The following is a 21,689-nucleotide window of genomic DNA, read 5'->3' as shown; positions in this document are numbered from 1 at the left end:
TTAATAAGTATTGGTTCAGGCCCCGGAACCGTTTTAAAAGTATCGATTTGGCATCGGTATCGAGAAAAAAAAAAAAAAAAAAGATACCCAACCCTACTAGGGATGGGCGATATCTTATCGTTTGCGATATACTGGTAAATACTTTCCACACGATAAGAATTAGTCTTCCCGCGATAATAACGATAAAGTCTAGTTGTTGACATATTTCTGTGTGCGACAGTGTGGAGCGACATGAAAGGCGGATGTGAAATTGAAGAGTCTATATCGCTAAATGAGGAGCCCGTGCTCCTTTTACAGTCTGTAACTGGTTTGGTTAGGGCTGTACAGTGCAGTGCACAAAAAATCGGTCTGAATAAATGTACTACAGTAGCACGTGTGCGATACAGTTTTGCATGTGTATGAGCCTGTTTACAAACCTGTTGCCCAACAAAGATTTAATTTATTGACATGCTTTTTTTCCAAATTAACTTAATAACATAGTCGAGTGTTTGAAATACTTTTTTTTAATGTAATTGAAACTTACCTGCTTGAACTTGATCGGGGTGTTTTGTTAGTTTGATGTGTTTCCTCCTCTTGAGGTCGCCAATGCTTTTATGAAGAGGTTGCCAGGTTTTCACAACAAAACCCGCCCAATCGCGTTTCGAGGGGGTCCCCCGTTAAAAATCGCGTTCCGAGGATAAAATACGCATGTTTTGGCGGGGTTCCCCTGGTAAAATTCGCATTCCAGGGGCTAAATATCACGTTAGTGGGGTCGTTTTTCAACCCGCGGACATGAAAAACAACCCGCGGCAACAGTGTTAAAGCAGCCCAATTCCGCGGGAAAACCGCAGACTTGGCAACACTGGAAGAGGATGGCTTTCTGATAGCGCATCAAGAACCGGGTTGACCGGGTACTCGGTACCACCGGTACTTAAAAAAACCTGGTACCGTAACGTTTTCATTTTTTTAGTACCGACTTGGTACCGAAATACCGGGTCTTTTGACAACACTAGTGTGTGCGTTACAGTGCAGCAGTGCATTAGATTAGAATGGCGATTAATTTACCTGTACAATAAGCTGTTTAAAACGTGCATTCTCCCGTTCAATTTCGACCATCCAGTAATATAATCACACATGTCTTGTGGAGTGCTTTCAGAGTATGCATTTATTTGTCATTTGAACTGTTTGGAAACGGAGCATAAATGTGGAAGTCCTTCAAAGATTTCTTATCCTGTTGCACCCTCTATAGGACCAGCGACTAGTCGACGTCAAGCTTAAAGCGTCATGGCAGAGCATTGAAGTCGACTAGTCGATTAGTCGGTGCAACCCCTACTATGGATATGTGGAGTTTCTGTGCAAGAGCGCCCTCCGGCTTCCAGTATGAATTAAACAGTCATTACATTACGTGTGTACTCATTAATGCTCACAACACCCTATTTTGGGTAAAAATAGGAAAGATAATACTTTTCTCTAAAGAAACAGGATTCCTAGAATTATCGTCATTGATATCGTTATCGCAATAAATACCAGAAATATTGTGATATACTTTTAAGCCCATATTGCCCATCCCTACCAACCAGCACACTTTTTATGTCTCTGTCTGGCATCTTTAAACTGAAATTTCCAAAGCCAAGTTGTCTCTGACAGGTCAAAATCAAAATGTGATGGGGAGTTGTGTAGTGAATAAAAGAGAATAGAATAGGGTTTGTAAATGCCTCATCAATAGATTGATATAGTAATGGTTGGTAGGTCTGGGCGGTATATCGAGTTTGTACGATATATCGATATATTTTTTATAAGCAATACAGTTTGAGGCAATACTGTTTATATCGACATACAGTAGTTTTATACGAGCGCATCTAAAAAATATAGTGGAGGACACAGACTGAGCTGCTGCTAGGGCTGGGTATCGTTCAAAATTCTTCGATATCGATACCGATACCTTGACTTCGATACCGGTTCCTGAACGATACTTTTTTCGATACCAATTTTATGAAATCAATTTTAACAAGATTACATTATCTAAAAAAAAAACTTTGGTTTATTTTTCAGCTTGTTGATTAATGCTACAGTTTGCATGAATGGTCACATAGCACAGCAATTTGGTCGGTGCCTAAAAAGTATCGAACTCGATACCCAGCCCTAGCTGCTGCAGAGAAAGTGCATCATCCAATTTGTTCTAAACATGGGACTAGCTTTGTATTAAGAGCTTTAAAAACTCGTAAGATACAGTATAGTTTATAGTTTCGTTATGTATAGTTTAAAGCGGCTCGCCCCGTCAGATGCTCTGACAGAAAGGCTGCATGTACCGCTTATCATCGTGATGTCTGTCAGCCATCGGCGATGGACGATGGCATCGTCTATCGGCCCAACCCTAATGTTGTATAAGATGTCAGTTGACGCATAAGGCTGATTTACTCTGAAGATTAAGACGGTGATGTTAGTGTTGTGAAGAGTCACTGGCTTAATTAAACTTTCCATGTGCTTCATTAAATGAGTTTTGGAAAGGTGTCAGGTCAAGTATGAATAATGGTTGAAGCAGACTACATAAGTCAGGCCAATGATGATTAAATGAAACCACGCTCTTATGTTACCTTGGATATATGAAGTCAAAACCGGCCGGACTGAGTTGTAGGGTCTGATCATAGCTTGTGGGTAACAGGGGCCAAGGCCACTGACTGCACTCTTGGCTAGAAACTCTAAGTGGAATTTGATACTGGCAGCTAAATCACACTAACACAGGGAGCTCAGCAAATACATAACGTGAGAATTTATGGAGGTTAAATATGACAAGCTGCAGCGTTTCCGAATGGGAGGGTGGTAGCAGCTTAATGGTTAAAGATCTGAGCTAGTAATATGAAGGTTGATGTGGTGATTCATAAAGTGGAGCGCTACTGGGATCCTCCATCACAATTTCACCCTTGAGAAAAGCACTTCACCCAGGGTTGCTCTGGGCAGGCGGTTCCTGTCATAAATATATTGTTAAGTTGCTTTGGGTAAGAAAGTTGAAAGTCAGCTGAATGACTAATAAAATAACATGCTGGATGGATTCAAGAAGGCCAATGAGGAGTGAGTTGCAGTAAACCAGTCTAGTAGCGGGTGGCTGCCGCAATACAACGATAACTGAAGGTCAGTTGGACATCTAGGATAGTGTCCAGGGTTTGTCCTCACCTGGTGGTGATGACTGTGTGACCTTCAACCCGCAGAGATAAAGAAGGCATGTGGGGGAGGTTTTGACTTGTTCAGAGGGGAGCTCAATGTCTTTCCAGTTTCACTGCTGATTAATGTTGATTCACAGCTTTTTACAGCAATCAGAACCGTCTACTCCTATTCCACACGGAGGTGAGCCCACCTAATCCATTCTCTCCATTGATCCAGCTGTTATCCATAATTAGAACTAGGGATGCACCGATACCGATACTGGTATCGGTATCGGGCCCGATACTGAGCTCCTGTACTCGTACTCGTACTCGTTAAAATGCCCCGATACCAAACGCTGATACCACACAGCATGTGATAAGTGCCATATTCAGACAAAGAAACACCGACAACAGAACAACAGACAGCAGAATGGAGTTAAGGATGTCTACTACGAAGTATATATATGCAATGAATATAACGTTAAACATTCAGTATTAACACCTGTATAGCTGATCCAACATTTCTTCATACAGTGGACTACCAGTAAAATTGATACAAATTTGGGACCAAAAATTATTCAGACCGAGTCTGGGAAAAAACATTGAAGTTGAGGTTTGCATGAAGCTGGTTGACAGCATGCCCAGGAGAATACAGGCTGTCATTAAGGCTAAGGGCTGCCCGACTAAGTATTGAAAGTTGTGTAAATACTGTCATACTAACACAGCTGTCTGAATAATTTTTGGTTGATTGTAATCTATTACATACCTTTCTATCAAAGTTATCTAACATTATCAAGCTGAATTTGTTCTGACACAGTTTAACTCTGAGTTCTTGTCATATTTTATTACCATTTTCTAAACTATAGCGAATAAACTGTGATAATGTGAGAAATGTTGAAGGTGTCTGAATAAATTTGGGTTTGACTGTATCTATTTGATAAATGAAGTTAACCAACTAACATTTTACATGCTCTTTTGGTTTCTGTACCCAATATTTAAAAAAATGACAAATGCAATAAAAATATTGGTATCGGTACTCGGTATCGGCAAGTACCAAAAATAAAAGTATCGGTATCGGGCGAGTACTGGAAAAAGTGGTATCGGTGCATCCCTAATTAGAACAAATGTATGTTTAAAGTAACAGTCTCCACCTTCATTTTAAAACAAACCCTGAAGTCGAAATGCATCATTTGTTTTCAAGACTATCCATTAAACAAAATTCTTTGGCGCAATTTTACACATACAAATACCAGAGTTTTTTTTCCAGTTTTATTATGTTTATAATTATTAAAAAAGTATCTGATATTTATGTTTATGTTAAACCAGCGTTTTTTTTTGTTTTTTGTTTTTTTTTTAAAGTTGCCAGCCACCACCAGCATTTTTGATCATTTTCACAAAATTTTCATGGCCCCCAGAATACTTTGTTGTATGAATATCTGAACATGCAATATGTCAAAAGAAAGAACTGAGCCTCTGCTTTTAAACAAACGATTGAACAAACAAAAACATTTTGTTCTAGCTTTGTACATTCTTTTTATCATCACTTGGATGTGCAACATTTTGAACTAAAAGCTGAAAATTTGTTTTTGTGAAAGACTATGCCTGGATCAGATTCAGAACAATGATTAAAACACAGATGGAGTCCATCAATATCACCAAAGCTTGCATGGTCCTATACCACTTTGTGGGTCGACATTTCATTTGGTAATGTTAGTCAGTTTTGATTTATATTCTGTTTAATTCTTGATCGCATTATTTTGTAGGCTATATGCATCTGCTCACAGTATGAAATCGCTTGTTTCTGCTGCTTCTTCACCAGGGATTTAATTAATCTTTCAGAAGATGTGTAATAGCGCCTTCTACCATATAACAGTGAAGCATGGAAAGCCAGATTATTCCATCAGTGGCGGGAAAGACAAAGCTTTGTCTCATAAATGACGGGAATTTCTGTCAGTGGCAGGGAAGGAGTTAAAGATCTTGCTGCCCCCTAAATACTTTTTATTGAAGTGTAGCCAACTACTTTTTTAAGAGTACTGTACAGTGAAACTTCTCAAGCTGCTCATAATTTACTACTACAGTTAAAGATGCAGTATGTTTTTTGACTGAAAAAAATACTATAATATGTTTGCAGATATTTAGGAAACATGCTAAATTTACGTAATAGCAGGGCTGCACAATTAATCGAATTTCTAATCGCGATTACAATTATGGATGCCACAATTATGTAATCGGTCAAGGCGGCAATTAATCGTTCAAAGTCCACTTATGTTATTCTGTGTACTTAAGCGTTTTTTCTTTTTACATGTTATCTTAAGGGTTTTTCCATTGTTTTAATTTATTTTGACGGCGCTGAGAGCAGCAGCGCCTGAGCACACAGTGCTCACATTCTCCCTCTTGTTCGCTGTCGTCGGTAACAGTTCTGTCTATTATGGATAGAAGTCTGTCTAATAATCCGATAGAACTATTAAACAAAGGAATTAAAATGTATACAAAAAGTATTATGACGATTGCCTTTATATGATTAGTAATAGAAAGGCAAACATTATAATACTTTATCACAAACCTTGCAAACTTAATCGAATCCAGTTGTGAGATCTTGTGAAGTGTGCATGTGACCCGCATGCGTGTTCTCTGCGTGACTTTCGGTCCGTGCAAATTTAATGCTTTAAACATAAAATTCGTGATTTCAAATTATGCTGCACTTTATGCATTTGCCCACTCGCATATTCATGTCATTTCCACTGTGTGCTGTATGTAAAATGAATGTTACCCTGGCTTTATTTGAAAAAATATGATTCCCAATTAGGGCTGGGTATCGATTCAGATGTCCCGATTCGATTCCAGAGGTTTACTGTTAAAATTAAAAAGAAAACAGATGTGATTATTCCTTTAAAAATAAAGATTTATTAATATTTATTAGCAGTAGTAGCATTGAGTCTTCAGACTGCTAAATAGTAATATATTCTGACAGTTTAACGTTAAACTAAACTTTTATTTTGACGGGTTGCCGTGAAGAGCTGCTGTGTATGTGATATGACGGTAGTTTTCTCAAATGAAACGGTAAAATGCTAATGAAGGGACTCTCAGAGCAGCTGGAGATGACATTCGTGTTCATATCATCATATAGTGAGATGGCAGCTGAAAACACCGCGAGCGTCATCCGCGCTTTTAGTATAAAACAGTGCGCTGCGCCATCCGCCATTCATTCATTCATTGCGGAAATCATGGCGCCTTATGCATGATATCAAATGCTTCCACAGATTTATAGTATTACTATAGCATTTCACCTGAGCATTGCGAATCACGCGTATGGCCATGATAAGCGCTGAATGAATGACAGGCTTTCTGTTGTAACATCGCGCAAGGTAAATAAGGGTGACATCTAGTGGAGAAGACTAATGATAAGATTCACGTTAATCAGATCTTGTTTTAAATGTGTGCTGAAATAAATCCCAGAAAAGATCGATTCGCGGCTTTTGAGAATCGATATCGAATCGACGTCATTTAAAAAAACAATTAATCGAAATATCGATTTTTTTGCCCAGCCCTATTCCCAATGCACACAAACTTCCCAGAATACTGAGTGCTCTGTTGGTTACAGTTTACTTCCATTTTAATTAGATTTTTATCAAATATTTATTTATTTGTGAAAAATACTTTGTCATCTAAAGTATAAGTGTTTATTTTACAAATACATTTTTTAATCCATTTTCAAATTATTTCAAATTTCTGAAATATTAATTAAAATAAATAAAATTATATCGGTCATCGGCCACCCTGCTTTCCGAGATATCGGCATCGGCTGTCAACAAACCAATATCGGTCGACCACTAAAACCAATCCGATGTGTAGTTGACATTTGAGGCTTAATACTATTGAAAAGCACTAAAATATTTTCAGTTAGAGTGTTTTCAGCTTGTTTATTTTCATATAAAAATACGTCATGCAGATGCATCAAACAATGGTATAAACATCATTCAATGTAAATTGTGATAATCGTAATTAATAATCGCAATTACAACTTCAAGAGAATAATCAACAATTATGATTTTTGTCATAATCGTGCAGCCCTACATAATAGTTTCTCTGAAAAACAACATTACAGCCAGTTATTCTAATTTGAAATGTGTGTTCTGTATCGGAATGTCCGTTTTTGTTTTGGTCTGTGTGATTCTGCTCACTGACAATTTACCCAATATGATTTTGACCCCCCGGGTTGCCAGTTGGTGGAAAATACAGCGTATTGCAGCCATGGAAGCCAGCAAACGAATTGGGCCAGAGATCACAGATTCTACCTAAACTAAAAAGCCTCGGCATCCAACTAAATAGCTCTGTGACCTGAGCCATATTAAAATGCGGATAAATCAACTCATCAACAAATCAGATTTCGGTGCCTCATTTTGGTGCCACTTGAGTGATCGATTGAAATATTTGTCCCGGTTCTCCGAAATGGACGTAAGAAGCATGGGCGTCGTTAGGCCATTTTTTAGCGGGGCTATAGCGATTAGCTCCATAAACTGTACACAAATTCGTGATCGCTTCAGAGTCAGTCCCCATTAAATTTCATATGAAAACCGCGGCAGACTTCGTCTCCTCCCCGTCTTTCAGCGTGCTCTTCAATCCGCAGACCGCGGCGGCGCAGCACGAGCGTACTCAAACAGAAACAGACGACACAAGGTGTGTGTTTATCGATAGATTGTTATAATATCTGTATCTGTGCAGTTCTTTGTCATAAATACAGTTTACAAAAGGTCACGAGGGAGCAATTGGTTTCCCATCTACTGTAAAGTTTTCGCTGCGTTCACCCCTCATCACACCACAGCTGTTTCCTCCAGCGAAAATCTAGCCCTTAACACATATGAATGCATACTTTATAAAACGATCATGTTGCTATTTTAATTTGAAAATGTAATATTTAATATAAAACATATTACAGTGCATGTGGCATACCATACAGTCATTCACAGAACTGATTAAAGACAGTGACAGACAGCACTCAGTCAATTCACTCATTTTAACTAAATATCAGAGTGATTGACAGAGATACAGTAGAAACATTATGTGTGGTTTTGTATTAAATATTGTTTTGTATTAAATAATGACCCAGATCGTGAAATACATTTATTAGCCTTAGAGTAAGGGAAGCACAAGCATTTTTTTAAAAGTATCGGTTCAGGCACCGTTTAGGCACCGGTACTGTTTTAAAAGTATCGATTTGGCACCGGTATAGTAAAAAACCCAATCGATACCCAACCCTAATTGCTAGCTGGGATTTTCGATGCTATTCTAACTGGTTCTGGCTTCAAATAACTAGCTCAATTCAAAGAAAAATTTGTAAATTAGTTTTCTTACATTTGCAACAGGTGATTTACTTTAGTTTCCTTTTGCCTAAGCAGCAGTTTTACAGTGGGATAAAACTGGAAACACTAACGGCAGTATCACCTCACACATTTGCAGAAGGTGCAAAGTCTCTTCCTCCCTAAAATGCATTACCCAGCATTCTGAGGCCACATGGTGATTCCTCACCTCTAGTTGGCCTCCTCGGCAAGTGTGTGTGTATGTGTGTGAGTGTGACCTTCGCAGTCAGATAAAAGGTTAAAGGATTTGTTTCTCAAAGTGAGAGAAAATCCATTTATGTCATAGCCTATATGTACAGCTCTAGGCCAATGTACTCTGTCTCTTTCTTTAACACACACACACACACACACACACACACACACACACTCTCAATGTGGAGGTGTAAATATGTTTGTGTGAGCGCACGTGCTGTGTGTGTGCGCTCTCTGCGGTTCCATAATTCACAGATCATTTTATCACGGCAGGTTGTTGTGTTACTGAGTGAGAATGGAAATGGCGTGCTGTCAGAGTGGGAAATCCCTCTGTATGTGTGTGTGTGTGTTCAGATATGTGCCAACAAAATAATGTGTTCTTCTTTTTGCTTAGCAAACTTGTTTGTCAAACTGAATTAAAGATGCTGGAGAAGGTGGTTAGCTCATGGGACATGGTGCTCATCTGGGCAGCTTGAGTTTGAATCTAACATTTCAAATTCACATTCCCTAGCTTTCTTCCTCTTCTGAACCTATAAATAAAAGAGACAAGAATCCACAAAAAGGTGTGCATAACAATAATTCTTTGCAACAACCGAATAGACTCCAGTTTTAAGATTGAATTGTGGCTTTTACAAGTAATTTGGTTTGTAAGCAAACATAGCTTTCTCCTGGAGACAGATTCTCACTATAATATGCGAGTAGTGTAGAGTAAATTTTGCCTGAAGCGAGGTGCATTTTTTGTGTGTTGCTCCACTCACATATTCCAGTCCTCATGTCATGTTATGTCTATAGTCTGTTTTCATTAGTGAGACATTTCCCATAAAAGAGGCAAAGAATTGAATGGCAATTTGCTGATAAAGTCTTTAGCCTAATATGATGTGTATTATTAATATTTATTGCAAAATGGTTAAATGGAAATTGTTTGTAGTACAGTGCCCGCAGTTGGATTTAAATTGAAATACAAGTAAAATTATATGAAATTCAAAGAAATTCATTAGTGTATTTCAATAATATATTCATTTTCTAATATGAATCACACATTAAAGTGATAGTTCACCGCAAAAAAAAAATAAAAATCTGTCATCATTTATCTGATCACCCTCAAATCATTGTAAACCTGCATGACTTACTTTCTTTTGTGGAACATAAAAGATGTGTGAAAGACAGTGGTGTCCAAACAACACTGATTTTTATTGTATGGGAAAAAGCATTTTCAATTTATTTATAACGTTTTATTATGCATGTAACATATGGAGGATTTTCAGAAACTATAGATTATATGAATGAATATTTAAAATGTGAGAATTTTATATGTAATTTTTCTGATATATTAAATCATATTAATAATTTTGTTGTAAATGTTGGAAACTGTAAACAGAATGTCACGCTACGGTGAGATAAACACATGAAGAAGATGAAGATGAATGCAAATAGTCTTTAATAATCCACAAGAGGATAGATACAGGCCGGACAGGCAGGATGCACATGTAGGGCCGTAGTAGACCGGGCGACAAACAGTGAACTGAACACAACTTAAATAGGAGGGCTGATGAGGGTAATTAATGACACACCTGAACCAAATGACAATCAGACAAGAGGGAAAACTAGGTCACACAGAACACATGGGGGATCAAAACACAACAAAACGTCCAAGAGTGTGACACAGAACATATGAATTTCTGAACATTAACTTGTTAACAATTTGTTGTTTTATGAAAAAACTAATGAAATTCTGCTTTTGTGTAGCTGTGTTGAATTTCTTTGAATTGCAGTTAAGTAAATTTAGCATGCTGTGGGGTGTGGCCAATTTAATTCAAATTCTAGATCATGTATTTAAAGGAAACCAATTCTTAAAGGGATAGTTCACCCAAAAAATCTCTCATCATTTACTCACCCTTCCAAACCTGAGTGTTCCTTTAAATCAGTGGTTTTAAACTCAATTCCTGGTGGGCCACAGCTCTGCAGAGTTTAGCTCCAACCACGTCTAAATCACACCTGCTTGGAAGTTTCTAGTGATACTGCAGACCTTGATTAGCTGGATCAGGTGTGTTTGATTAGGGTTGGAGCTAAAATGTGCAGAGCTGTGGCCCTCGAGGAATTAAGTTTGAGACCAATGCTTTAAATGTTGACATTTTCTAAACCTGTTAACTTTTAATTAATGCGGAAAGCAAACTCCTAAAGACACATCAGTACAGCAGAAGTAGAAGTAGGTACTCTCTGTACAGGTGAACGTTTCCTGCTGAATACAGAGTTCGTTTGAAGCATTTTAAGGGAAGCATAAAATGATCTACCACTGATTGATCTTGCTGAGTTTAATGAGGCCATGAGCGCCGGCTCTGCCCCACACACACACACACATCTGCCTGAGTCAGGTCTGTCTGGGTAAAAGAGTCCCCAAATGTACTGGACAAGCAACCAGGTCCAATTCCCTCAAGCTCCAAATCTTTGCCTACTCTGACAGAATGACTTGCAATAAGTCTGAAATGCTGCTTGTCATGTGAAAGAAGCAGTCATTCAGCAGACCTTTTTATCCAAAGCAGCTTACGGAACATTTATTACAGGGACAATCTCCCTGGTGCCTTGCTCAAAAGCACAGCAGTGATCGCTCATGAGTCATTCTGCTTTCTGGCTCCAAGTTTTATGCGGCATCACCATTCTAAGAAGTTTTGTTGCTGTAACGTACTGGTGAAGTAGTGAATATGGTCAAAAGTGAGCGGCTTGATGTAAGGCCATCAGGGGCTTCCTTCCTGTTTGGAGCTCTTTATTAGATCTGTTCTATATTAGATCTGTTCGTTTCTTCCATATATTTAAGCTAAAAGCTCTGCCAAATCATATTCTAATCTTATTCTAGTTTTGCTTCAGGACACCCAGTTCAGGATTCTACATTAGACATCAGTGGCTATGCAAGATAAGCGCAATAACATCAAGTTTCTGAATATTATACAGCCCTGCATCTTGGAAAAAAAACTAATATTACCTAATTTGATGATGCTTTTTTTCCCCACAAAATAAGAATGAAGATGTAGGGTAGAGTGGGGGGAAACGCCCCTTATGATATGAGATTAATAAAGCCTGTAGATAGGAAGTACATGTTATCTAAGAAAAATATAATTATATTTTCAGAATGATGTAATTTTTTGTTTCATGCCCCCGGGGGCATGGCTTAATTACTGTAGTTACTCTGTTCTGAACATCACATCCTTTGTTTTTCTATCAAATGTATTCTAACTAGTTGGTTGAACAAAAATATTTGGACTTTATATTTAAAAATGACCTCAAGTTAGCATCAGGTAGATAGTTAGCTAGCCAGTTAGCATCAGCTAACTATATTTTTCAAATAAGTAATTATTTTGTTATTCTTATTATCGATTATATTCTTTTTAATTTTAAACAAAAAAAGCCTGTACTCTGATTTTGCTGTAAATGTATAAAGCAAATTGCTTTGTCAGACTGGGGGGCATTTTACCTCATCTGTGGGGGAAAACGCCCCCTTGGTACAATTGTAATTTTTGTTGAAAATCTAATAAAATAAAAAGTTATTTTGAGTTCAAAAGTCTGATAACCACAAGCTATAAAATAACTTTTTATTTATCAATCTTACTGTCAATGCATCTCGTTCAATGGAACGAGATGGGGATACTGCAATAATTGTATCTATTTATGATGTATCTCTTTATGATTTATTTATTTAAATAATTGTACTTATACGTGGCCACTTAAGTGTAATAATTTGTTATAGATGCTGCTAATTACCATGTGTATTTATTAATTAGTTATATGCTGCTGTTAATTATTTTTAGTTTTCTATTCTTAATACATGTTGGAGCATTTTTTCATTAGATCTTATATTATTATATTTTAAAACTGATTTTGTACAGTAGTACATGTTTTAGTTTTAGTGTAGTTTTCTTTATGAGCCAGTGAAACGAAATCTCGTTCATATGTGCATCCCACATGTACAGTTGAATGACAATAAAGCTACCTACCTACCTACCTAATAACATGAAAACATTGGACATTTTTCATACTTGGTTTATAGTTTATGTCATTGTCACTTTAACTTTTGTTTCACAGAAGAAAATGTCCTTTTCGCGCAAAGCTGACCTCATACGTCATTCCCCCGGAACTGCTTCTGTGTACAACTGCTGGCGCAAGCTAGATTCAAGTGATTATTACGTTTTGAATATGGATATTTTTCTTACAAAAACGCATCGATTCGCTACAGGAGGCCTTTGTTCACCCCCCGGAGCCGTGTGAGACACTTTTTTTTGTGGAAGGGTGCTTTTTATTTCACGTCTTTTGAACAGAAAGAATGCAACACCCGCTGAGTACAACGATAGAGCTTGAAAGATCAAAGACAATTTTTAATATAACTCTGACTGGATTCGTCTGAAAGAAGAAAGTCATATACACCTAGGATGCTTCGGGGGTGAGTGAAACGCAGCCTAATTTTCATTATTGACTGAACTAACCCTTTAAGTCCCACTCTACCCTATGTGCTTTAATGCACTTCTCAAAATAACAAAAAGCAGTCAAATGTCACAAGTTTCAGTTTTAATGACAAAAAGATAGATTCAAAATCTATAATTTAACTGACAAAATCTGAAAAGGAGTGGAACAATATTTTCAAATATTCTATTTAATGTCATTTAATGCCATTTAATGGGATAAAATAAGATCTTCACCTTTGTTAAAAGTGAAAATGCATTGAAATGCATCATTTTTTTGTAAAAAAGTGTGATTGGCAAGAGCAATATTTTTGGAATTGGCATTCCAAAATTAGACAAAAGTAACAATTATTTTTCATTCAGCAAATATCGATGCAGGCCAATGTTATTTATGTTTATGAATATTATGCAAATGTATTCAATAGAGTAAAATGTATTCAATAGAGTAAAACATTTATTTAATTTGATTTAAAAATAGCATCTTTCAGTATATCTCTGTCTTTTTCTCTCTATTTACTATGGCCGCTTTACTGCCTCCTCAAGCACACAGTCATGTGACATGTTTCCACGGTAACATCGCCTTGTGCAGCGGAGGAGGGCTGCTCAACTGTCTGCCAATGAACATACACACTTCCAGCATATTTACATCACTCAGCCTCCTCACCGCACAGACACACTTACACGCACTTCTAATTGAAGCAGTTGCTGTGCAACCGACAGTAAACAAAAATAAGGGAGTAAGTGTCAGAGTGTGTGTGAGCATTCAAGCTCGTGTATGTGTGTGTGTGATAGTGAGTGCATGTGTTTTATTTCCTATGCATGACACAGGGATGTGCTCCACAGCTTCTGTTGCTCAGCAACTGTCCCAAATTAGAGCCACAGCTAAAAGTGAACAAACAGATTATGCCTACACATGAAGACTGTGTGTTTGGCTTACACGTACATGACACCTTATGCACATGGAAATGTGGAAGTCTATGCATTTGGTATGTGTATGAGTGATTCTGGTGCCGTAGGCAAGATGGGATATGTAAATGTGCTAAAAAGTACAAGTACCTTTGTTGATGTTGTTTTGTAACAGTACTATCTACATGTATTTGCTAATAAATAAAATAAAACAAATTTATTTTATATATTATATTTTTTAATAATTTTATTTTTTATTTTACCAGCTAAATGGAACACACATATATATGTGTGTGTGTGTGTGTGTGTGTGTGTGTGTGTGTGTGTGTGTGAGAGAGAGAGAGAAATTATTATATTAATAATATAAATTATTATATTATTTTTTTAACTATTTATATTAATGTTTAATATTATATTAAAACAATTATTTATTTATTATTTATATCTCTAATGGATGTTTTTGTGTTATCACATTGCATTTTTGACATAAAATAAAACATTTTATATTTTAAATATTTATTTTATGCATACTATTATATATGTGATATAATATTTTATATTATTTAATCACAACTGTCCAATTTAATCTCAGTGGATGTTATCACATTACATTTCTGACAGTTTTGACAGCATTTCATTTGTTTACTAGAAAAATTCACAGAACACCTATACTGCCCCTGAGAAAAAGTAACTGAATTGGTCTTGAAATCAAGAAAGATTTAGGAGACTATCACAGGCAGACTTTAATGCAGCCTGCCATGTTGAATTTAAATGGACAAACCTTTTTTGAGATGAGTGTTCACATGTTCACATGCCCCAATTAAAGAAACAACTGAAGAAAAATTTAGCTACTTTAGTTTGGAAAGGGTTACAAAGTTTATTACTTGGCCTCTGTTGAACCACAGTGCAATCCATTACCTGCGAATAGAGTAGTGGTGAATATTCCCAGAAGTGGTTGACTGGACAAAAATTTCTCCCAAGAACACGGCAGCTCCGGGAAGTCTCAAAAGATCTCAGAACAACAGCAGGCATCTCAAGCATGAGCTCGGGACTCAAACTGTCATTTCAGTGGCTGAAAGGAAATTAAAGTAAAGTTTTAGAGTGGCCTAGTTAAAGTTCTGAGTTGAATCCTATAGAGAGGAAGGGGGACGTGAAAAAACATTTCACACTTGAAGTCCTAGTTTGTCAGGGTTAAAAGAGAGTTTTTCAAAGAAGAATGAGTTCCTCAGCAGAGACAAGCAAAGATCTGAACAAACTTGTGGAGGTGTTTAGTTGCAGTTAATTGTCATCCAAGCAGATATTAGGTTTAATATGGCATTTACTTTTTCACAGTGGTGATATGATTGTATGTTCACTATATTTACTTTTCCATTTAGGTTCTTTTTGTGCAGCATTACATTTTGTTTCAAAAACTACAACCATAAAGATATCTTAAAAAAATCACAAAGGGGGCACATACCTCATGACTCTCTGATAAGTCATTTCAAGACATAATACACATTTTCAGTTCAGTTTGTCTAAATAATACTAATAACCCTGCAGCATAAGTATTTTCAAATCAGCCAAACAAAATAGACCTGGAAACCCATTTTGGTGGGTTTTGAATCTCTTGTCTGCACATGCTTGCTGCTTTGTGCTCTGGTCTCCGGTTAGAGCTGTAATCTGCTGTTCCCTGAAATCAGCAGAGAAATACTGTGCTTTTAACATCCACCTCACTAATAACCTCTAATGGGGCTACATCTCTCTCTCTCTCTCTCTCTCTCTCTCTGGCTCCTTCTCTATCCAGCATGCTATGGGGCAGAACCGCACGGCTGTGTGTGTATGTGTGTGTTTTATTATAAACGTTGATGTGTCCTGTTATGACTCACCTCATATATTGATGCTCCCATTAAAGCCAATATGCCCTCAACATCGATCAGACAAACAGCCAAATTACACACACATTCTCACAGATGCACATGTACACACACACATTACTCTCACAGCATTACCAAGACAGAACACAGGCAAGGGAAAGCTTCCATGACAGACTCTCTCTTTCGAAGACATGCACAGTATTTTGGGTTTTGGACAATTTATGTTTCCTGCACTTCTGCTGTTCTCTTGATCTTTATGTTTTAGACCCAAAAAGTGACTGAAATTAGAAATACTGTAGAATTTCGTTCTGTAGAATAGAGTATATCCCTCGGGAACGGCTAACGTTCTGGCAAGTTGTGAACAAACGTTCTTTCAGTAAAGTTAATAGAATGTTAATTGAAAGTTATCTGGTCTTTAACAATGTTTTCAAAACAATAGCACAAAAACATTATTTATAGATCATTCATGGAACATTTTTCTGAAACGTTTTAGTTGAACATTCGTCTAACATTTTTTAAATGTTACTACTTGTTTCAGAATGTTCAGAGAACATTTACGTAACATTCCCCTAATGTTTACAAAATAATAAAATGGAATGTTCCCTTAACGTTCATATATAACCAAATTTTTTTTTTTTTGGAATATTAAAAAAAATGGGCCTCTATGGTAAATTGTAACAGTAGTAGATTAATTAGTAGTAGTAGCACTGATCATGTTTACCTAGGGCTGGACAATAATTCAATATCAATATGTGTCGCGATATAATTTTTTTCAATAACGGTGATATGATTTTTAAACACATTTCCGATATTTCGATATACATTACTGGTGTTTCCCATAACGTACATCGATTTATTTGTGGCGTTTGACTTCGTTGAATAAACATGAGCACTACACGTTTCAAAATCAAAACGCAGCGCGGTTGTTTTATATGAATGTATCTCTGAAGGGAACTGACTGTCTTCAGAAAAGTTTCGATGACATTTTCATTTTTATCTGATAAAGTAGCGTTCATGAGCTGAGCTGCTTTGATTACAGCCGTTACTGGGGAAACCGCTCCTTTCATCACTCTAAAAGCGCCTCCTGCTGGCAGAGAATACATTTGCGTTTTCAATAAGCCCGTCTCCAGCAACATTTCCAGTTTTTGTTCATTACTCCAGTCTTCAGTGTCACATGATCCTTCAGAAATCATTCTAATTAAACGGCACACTGCATAGTTGCCTCCATTCAGTGGAGTATAAAATGATCCCAGATTTTACTGTGTCCACTTACCAACTGAATCACTATTGATTGGTGTGGATTGCTCTCGCCAACCTCTATATTCAACAAACATCTTTAACAATTCTTTGTAAACAGCACTGAGTGGGTCATTTTACGAACAATCAGATTTTCCTTGATGTTGTTGGATAAAAGAGTCTAATATACTGTGGAAACATACTGGAACTTTTAAAACTTCCTGTCAATCCAAAAAGAGCTTTTATTTAAACCAAGCTGCCCAAATGACTCGTTATAAACATCCGCAACTTTATCAGACAAATTAAAGCATCAACACGTGATGACACCTATAGGGTGATCGGACACTTGTTGCTGGAATTTTTGTTTTGTGTTTTTTGTCTTATGTATCTTGTTTTTTGCGAGGAAGTTTGAAAAGTTTTAGTATTTTTCCACAGTTTTGTTTTGTTTGTTTTTTGTTGTATTGCTTTGTTTTTGTTTTGTTTTGTTTTTGCTTTGCTTTGTTTTTCTTAGATTTTTTGTTTTTTTTTTGCTTTGCTTTGCTTTTTTGTTTTGTTTTTTTTGCTTTACTTTTTTTTTTTTTTTCTCTATGTTGGGGAATACTTTAATTGAAACCAAGCTGGAAAAATGACTCAACTCACAGAGAATGTTCTCAACTTTGTAACCTCAGACAAATGAATGCATCAGCACATAACTATCAACGGTTACACATCAGTGATGCCTATTGGGTGATCACACACATGTATCTTGTTGCTGGAATGCAGTCATCTGATTTGATTATGAAATAAGACACCACCATTATTTTTCAAGCTTTGACATTATAGACCTCACAAACATTTGATTATGTAATATTAGATGCATTGCTCACCTCGCACCAAAAATTCCCTGTGAAATTTTAATGGTCAAAGAGAGCAGAAAAGGGACACAAATGTTTAACAATAATTATGCTAAAATTATTAATTTTATTTATTTATATTTATATATTTTTGTATTGTTTTATTTTTTGTCTTTTTAATAATAATTAATAAAAATAATAAAAACAAAATTTGTGTGGATAACACTTTATATGTGGATTTATTTATCTCAAACACATTCGCTTGATCAATTTTTAAGCCTAAATTAGTTATATATATAGTCATATTTTTTCATAATCATCTCTACATTCTAGGTTGTAGAGCGGTTTTCTCTCTTAATAGCCATTTTCATTAAGAACATAATCATATTTTAGAGCAACAGTTGAGAATGAGCACCCTGAGAGTCGTGGCATTCCATCGTTCTGTTGAGGGAAGCATCACTCTTCAAGAAAACCCTGCACACTTCAGTCGACACACAGTAAGAGAGAGAGTAGTATGACCATTATAGGTTATTAGTGTGCTGATGTTAAAAGCTTTCACTATAGACCAGATGCTGAGCATGTAGCAGTGTGTATGACTGTGTATATGTGTGTGTGAGATGAATATGTGTAACCATGGAAACAGCACAGATATAACCTACAAATGCAAAACCATAGAAACTGACAACAGGTCAACTGACGAATAGAGTGAGGACGATAAGGGAAATATGTGAGTCTGCATGTATGCTCTGCTGGATGCCACACAGTACAGCTAGATTTCCAGATGTAACAGAACAACACTGCAGAAAATGGCATCGGAGGACAGTCACTTGCATACACAAATCATTACACACATTTATTGGTTGGAGGCTGATCTGAATGTAAGCTTACAGTCGATTGTAAGAAAGTGTTGGACTAAACAGTTCTATACAGAACTGCATACTTTACCAGAGATGAGTATCTAATTTCACTGGAAGAAAAAAATAAATAAAACGTTTTGAAAAATGAGACATGCATAGGCGAATAATAAGATAAGCGTTGATTTATCGCATTGATAGGAAGAATTTTTATTTCATGCCAACTTGGTTTTTGCTGAAAACAGTCTCCTTCACTCTTACTCTATTATGCTTCTTTTATGGTGTCTTTTTTGTCTTTTTGTGAAGCATACAAATCATATTATGGGTTTCTAAAGATGTGTGGGCGAGTAAATGATGACAGAATTTAAAGTTTCTTTTCAGTTCTCATAATTAAATATCCAGGTTAGCGAGCACAGCATGCATCTTTGTTTGGCTTGATATTCAGGAAGGAAAATGAATGAGCATCCTATACAGTATACAGTAGCACCAGGTTTCTGATTACCTGTTGTAAATCTTACTTGTAAGATTTACTTGTAAATCTTACCAGCTCAGCATCTGGTAATAGGATTTTTGTGCAAGTGTGTGTGAGAAGGGAGGATATATCCAATACATCTCTCTCTCTCTCCAAAAACAGTGCAGTATATTCACCAGCCCCCTCTGCTGGTAAAATGATACCATGAGTGTTTATATCTAAAGGTAGCAGGTCTTTCCGAGATAGAAAAAAAAAAAAAAGATTTTATCATGACTCAGCTGAGGTATCCATAGCAACTAAAAAAGATCTTCATTCCATTTTTTTCCCCACAGCTCTATCTATCTATCTATCTATCTATCTATCTATCTATCTATCTATATTTATACACTGAATGAAGCTCCCGCTCACTCTCTGTTTTCTGAATTTCTAGGTTTCTGATTGTTTTGGGATGCCTGATTCTGTCAATTTTAACAACGTTCAAAGAGCATGAGAAAGATTCGGCTCACTGGCTGGTGATTCTGGTGAGTGTGTGCCTTCTGTTCATAGCCAATGCAGTGTTTGTGTGTGAGATTTAATGGTTGAGAGGAATCTGACAATGTTTCTCTCACCTGTAGGAGACATTTACAATCTTTATTTTTGGAGGCGAGTTTGCATTGAGGATATGGGCTGCCGGCTGCTGCTGTCGATATAAGGGCTGGAGAGGACGGCTCAAATTCGCCCGCAAACCGCTGTGTGTCCTGGGTGAGTTAAACACACTGACCCAAACAAACACAGTCACACTGAAACATACACATATAGTATGCACATACACAACTACATTCAAACGTTTGGGAGTTTTTTGAAAGAAAGTAATTTCATTCAGCAAAGACACATTAAGTTGATCAAAAGTGACAATAAAGGCATTTATAATATTACAAAAGATTTCTATTTCAAATAAATGCTGTTTTCTGAACTTTCCATTCATCAATAATCCTGAAAAAACGTGTCACAGTTTCCATAACAATATTAAGCAGCACAGCTGTTTTCAACATTGATAATAAGAAATGTTTCTTGAAAATTAAATCAGCATATTAGAATGATTTCTGAAGGCTCATGTGACACTGAAGACTGGAGTAACAATGCTGAAAAATTCAGCTTTGCCATCGGAGGAATAAATTACATTTTAAAATATATTCAAATAGAAAATTTTTATTTTAAATTGTAATAATATTTCACAATATTACGATTTTTATTGTATTTTTAATCAAATTCATGCAGCTTTAATGAGCATAAGAGGCTATATGTTCTCTATGTTCTGTCTCTATGTTGTCAGATATCTTTGTACTGATTGCTTCGGTGCCGGTTGTTGCCGTACGAAACCAGGGAAATGTGTTGGCCACGTCGCTGCGCAGTCTGCGCTTCCTGCAGATCCTTCGAATGCTACGAATGGACCGCCGCGGAGGCACCTGGAAACTGCTGGGATCTGCAATATACACACACAGCAAGGTATCCACACACATGATGTGATGTACGCCAACAGGCCATTCCCTCTTGATCAACATCTAAGAGCACGTCTTGCTTGTTCAAATCATGTCAAGCATGCTCAAATAAACCGATGGGGTCGGCAATGTGCACACAATCCCAAGTAGACACACACTCATTCCTCAAAAATGCTATGGTCTGCGATACACAGACATTCAAAGTACATACGCAAGCACAAACAATCAGATATCAGTGTCTGGTGAAGTTTGATCTCAGTACTGCTATGTGTGTGTGTGTGTGTGTGTTTCCCGGCTGGTGTGTGCGGTCAGGAGCTGATTACAGCGTGGTACATTGGCTTCCTGTCATTGATCCTGGCTTCTTTCCTGGTGTACCTGGTTGAGAAGGATGATGTCACTGTAGAGCCATCATACACCGAGGGCCCCTCCCCAACACCAGCCCCACAGGACTTTGACACCTATGCAGACGCCCTCTGGTGGGGACTGGTGAGAGAGACACACTGCACTCGCATTCAGAACTTTCTTTAAAGGGGTCATATGATGCTGCTAAAAAGAACATTATTTGGTGTAATGAAATGTGTTTATGTGGTTTAAAGTTAAAAAACACATTATTTTCCACATATTGTACATTATTGTTTCTCCTCTATGCCCCGCCTTTCTGAAACGCGTCGATTTTTATAAAGCTCATCGGTCTGAAAAAGCGAGGTGTGCTGTGATTGGCCAGCTATCCAGTGTGTTGTTTGTAACACTCCAAAGAGAAAGGAAAAATTGAAATCGCATCATATGACCCCTTTAAGTTGATTTGAGAATGCCTTTTAAATTAAATCAAACTGAGGTAGCAAACTCAGGTTTTGGATATAAGGAAGTAAAGTAAATATCTATCTATCTATCTATCCAGGGCTCCAGACTGCGACCATTTTTTCTGCCTGTGCGACTAA

General features: G+C 37.0%; 1 protein-coding gene across 1 annotated transcript in view; it reads left to right on the top strand.

Annotated features, from left to right (window-relative positions):
- LOC107660218 (potassium voltage-gated channel subfamily KQT member 3-like) overlaps window positions 1-21,689 on the top strand; it is a gene marked incomplete at its 5' end in the record, with an annotated part of 44,523 nt that overhangs the window by 6,672 nt on the left and 16,162 nt on the right. Inside the window, 4 exons of the mRNA XM_016449480.1 lie at window positions 19,704-19,794; window positions 19,888-20,014; window positions 20,586-20,758; window positions 21,064-21,237. Coding sequence (XP_016304966.1) covers window positions 19,704-19,794; window positions 19,888-20,014; window positions 20,586-20,758; window positions 21,064-21,237 — 565 coding nt within the window. The remainder of the gene's footprint in view (window positions 1-19,703; window positions 19,795-19,887; window positions 20,015-20,585; window positions 20,759-21,063; window positions 21,238-21,689) is intronic.

Source organism: Sinocyclocheilus anshuiensis, unplaced genomic scaffold (assembly GCF_001515605.1).
Source record: "Sinocyclocheilus anshuiensis isolate Anshui unplaced genomic scaffold, SAMN03320099.WGS_v1.1 scaffold850, whole genome shotgun sequence".
Classification (NCBI taxonomy): Eukaryota; Metazoa; Chordata; class Actinopteri; order Cypriniformes; family Cyprinidae; genus Sinocyclocheilus; species Sinocyclocheilus anshuiensis.
The sequence above is the reverse complement of the archived record's forward strand: the minus strand, read 5'-3'. Positions and strand labels throughout refer to the sequence as shown.